Source organism: Tupaia chinensis, unplaced genomic scaffold (genome assembly GCF_000334495.1).
Source record: "Tupaia chinensis unplaced genomic scaffold, TupChi_1.0 Scaffold000049_1, whole genome shotgun sequence".
NCBI classification, from domain to species: Eukaryota; Metazoa; Chordata; class Mammalia; order Scandentia; family Tupaiidae; genus Tupaia; species Tupaia belangeri.
The window spans coordinates 1,850,494-1,852,456 of record NW_006159507.1 but is presented as its reverse complement, the minus strand read 5'-3'; the positions used below and the strand labels follow the sequence as shown (position 1 = coordinate 1,852,456).

General features: G+C 57.1%; 1 protein-coding gene across 1 annotated transcript in view; it reads right to left on the bottom strand.

Moving 5' to 3' along the window:
* Nucleotides 1-255: 255 nt before the first annotated feature.
* Nucleotides 256-1,963, bottom strand: part of SPATA2 (spermatogenesis associated 2) — a 4,628-nt gene continuing 2,920 nt past the window's right edge. Inside the window, 2 exon segments of the mRNA XM_006141276.3 lie at nucleotides 256-1,214; nucleotides 1,217-1,829. Of these exon segments, the coding sequence (XP_006141338.1) occupies nucleotides 1,000-1,214; nucleotides 1,217-1,829 (828 nt within the window). The 3' untranslated portion in view covers nucleotides 256-999.

Sequence of the window (1,963 nt, the reverse complement as noted above, 5' to 3'; positions counted from 1 at the left end):
GCCACCCCTAAGTGCACGCTGGAGGTAGGTGTACAGCTATTTACCGTAGGGAAGACAGTGGCTCTCCACCAACTCAAGAAAAGGGGACGTCATCCATTTTTCTCCTACCCCAAGTTCTCCACTCCACCCTGGGCTGGAGTGAGTGGAGAACACTCCACTGAAGGCCATGAGGCCCTCCTTTGGAAGACTAAAGGACCCAGGGCGTTTTCATAAATAGCTACATAATTCATTTTTCTAACCACTTTGAAACACACAGCAAGTTGAATATTTATTTAAAAATAAATCTCAAAAAATACTATTTACAGTACAGTAAGAGGGGCATGTGCAAACAACAGAAAGGGAAACGCCCGTCCCACCGAGGGAAGTCCACACTGCAGTGCACTGGAGCCAAGGTCACAAATGCCAGGGGCTGACTGGGCTGTGGGGGGCACCAGGTCACACTCAGCTAATACTGGGCTTGGCTCCCCCTAGACACCTGGAGAGGTGGGAAAGGGAGGCAGCAGGGGAGTGCACTGGGGGATCAACTCTGGGATGGGGAGGTCAAGAGCTGAGCCTTTTAGAGAGGCCCAGTGTGGCAGGAGGGCTCATTTCACAAGCCAACAGGCCTCTCGTTCGCAGTTCCTGGGGACCCTTCGAGGTGAACTAAAGGACCCTTCCAGTTCAAGTTGGCTTTGCAATGGGTGTGACAAGGGTCTTAAGAGATAGAAATTCTCTTCAAAGGGAAAAAGAAAAAAAATCTAAAAATCAACCAAACAGAGTGGGGACGAGTGAACGTGAATCTGAACGGAAGTGTGGCCCTCTCCCTCGTAGGGTGACAAAGCAGACATCAGTTGACATACAAGTGACTAAGTGAACTCCCCATGGGTGCAGCCAGCCACGATCCCCACCTCCTACATGGTCAAGTGCAGGCTTCTGCTTGAGATCGGCGCATTACTACTTCACCAGGAAACCAGAAAGGTCAGTGGTGTAGCCCTTGTAGCGGCAAGTGCAAGGTCAGGTCTATCTGTATACGAGATGGGAGAACTGGGAGGCCTTGTAGCTCAGCTGGTTGTTGGGCATGAACTTGTGCAGCTCACTCTTTTTGCAGCAGGGGTCGTAGTGGTAGGCGCTGAGGCAGGTGTCGCAGGAAACTTTTGAACACTGGGTGCAAGTGTTGCTGGCGCCTGGGCGGTTGCAGAAGCCACAGCGGGAGGTGGCTGTGGGGGGGAGCTTGGTTTTGAGTGAAGGTGTGCCAGCCGGTCGAGGCCCTGAGTCTGGCCGGAGTACTTCTCCCGAACGGATGCCCCATGGGCCAGGCTGTCATGGGTGGAGGCCTTGCTGGGGAAGGCGCCGGGCTTGGAGGCTGAGGGACAGACGAGCAGGCTGTCACAGCGCTGGCAGAAGGAGGAGCTGCAGGACAGGCCACAGTTTTGGCACTTGGATAGGGCAGACTCTTTGGCGGGGGGTGAGCGCTTGTGGTAGAGGGGGTGGGCATCGTTTCTGACCAGCCACACGTCTGGCCTCAGAGCATCCTGCCTGCGGTAGGTGGCCCTGGGCTCCGAGTCCGTGTACAGATCCACGTCGTCCTGAGCGGAGAAGTATGTGCCGCGCAGCAGGCCAACGCCGTTGCTGGGGGAGGCAGGTGGAAGGTCATCAGGGCTGCCGTGGGGGGAACTGGACATGGCCAGGAGGGAGGGGGATGGGCGGATGATCTCGTCCTTGAGGTCGTCCCCCAACTCTGAGGCTGTGGGCTCTTTCCGCAGGCTTAGTGAGGCCTTTAGGGGCGGTTTCCTGCTCTCCCAGTAGCTGTCATAGGCATCCACCGACCTCGAGGGCTTGGTCACACGGGGCTTGTAATAGTCTTTGGCGGCTCGCTCGCTGGCCGACTTCTGGAGTGCCACCCGGGCCATGGACGCCGTCAGGTGCTCCCTGCCCTCGGCCCGCCGCCGCCGGGCGGCAGAACAGCCACGCACATCCTCCGTGC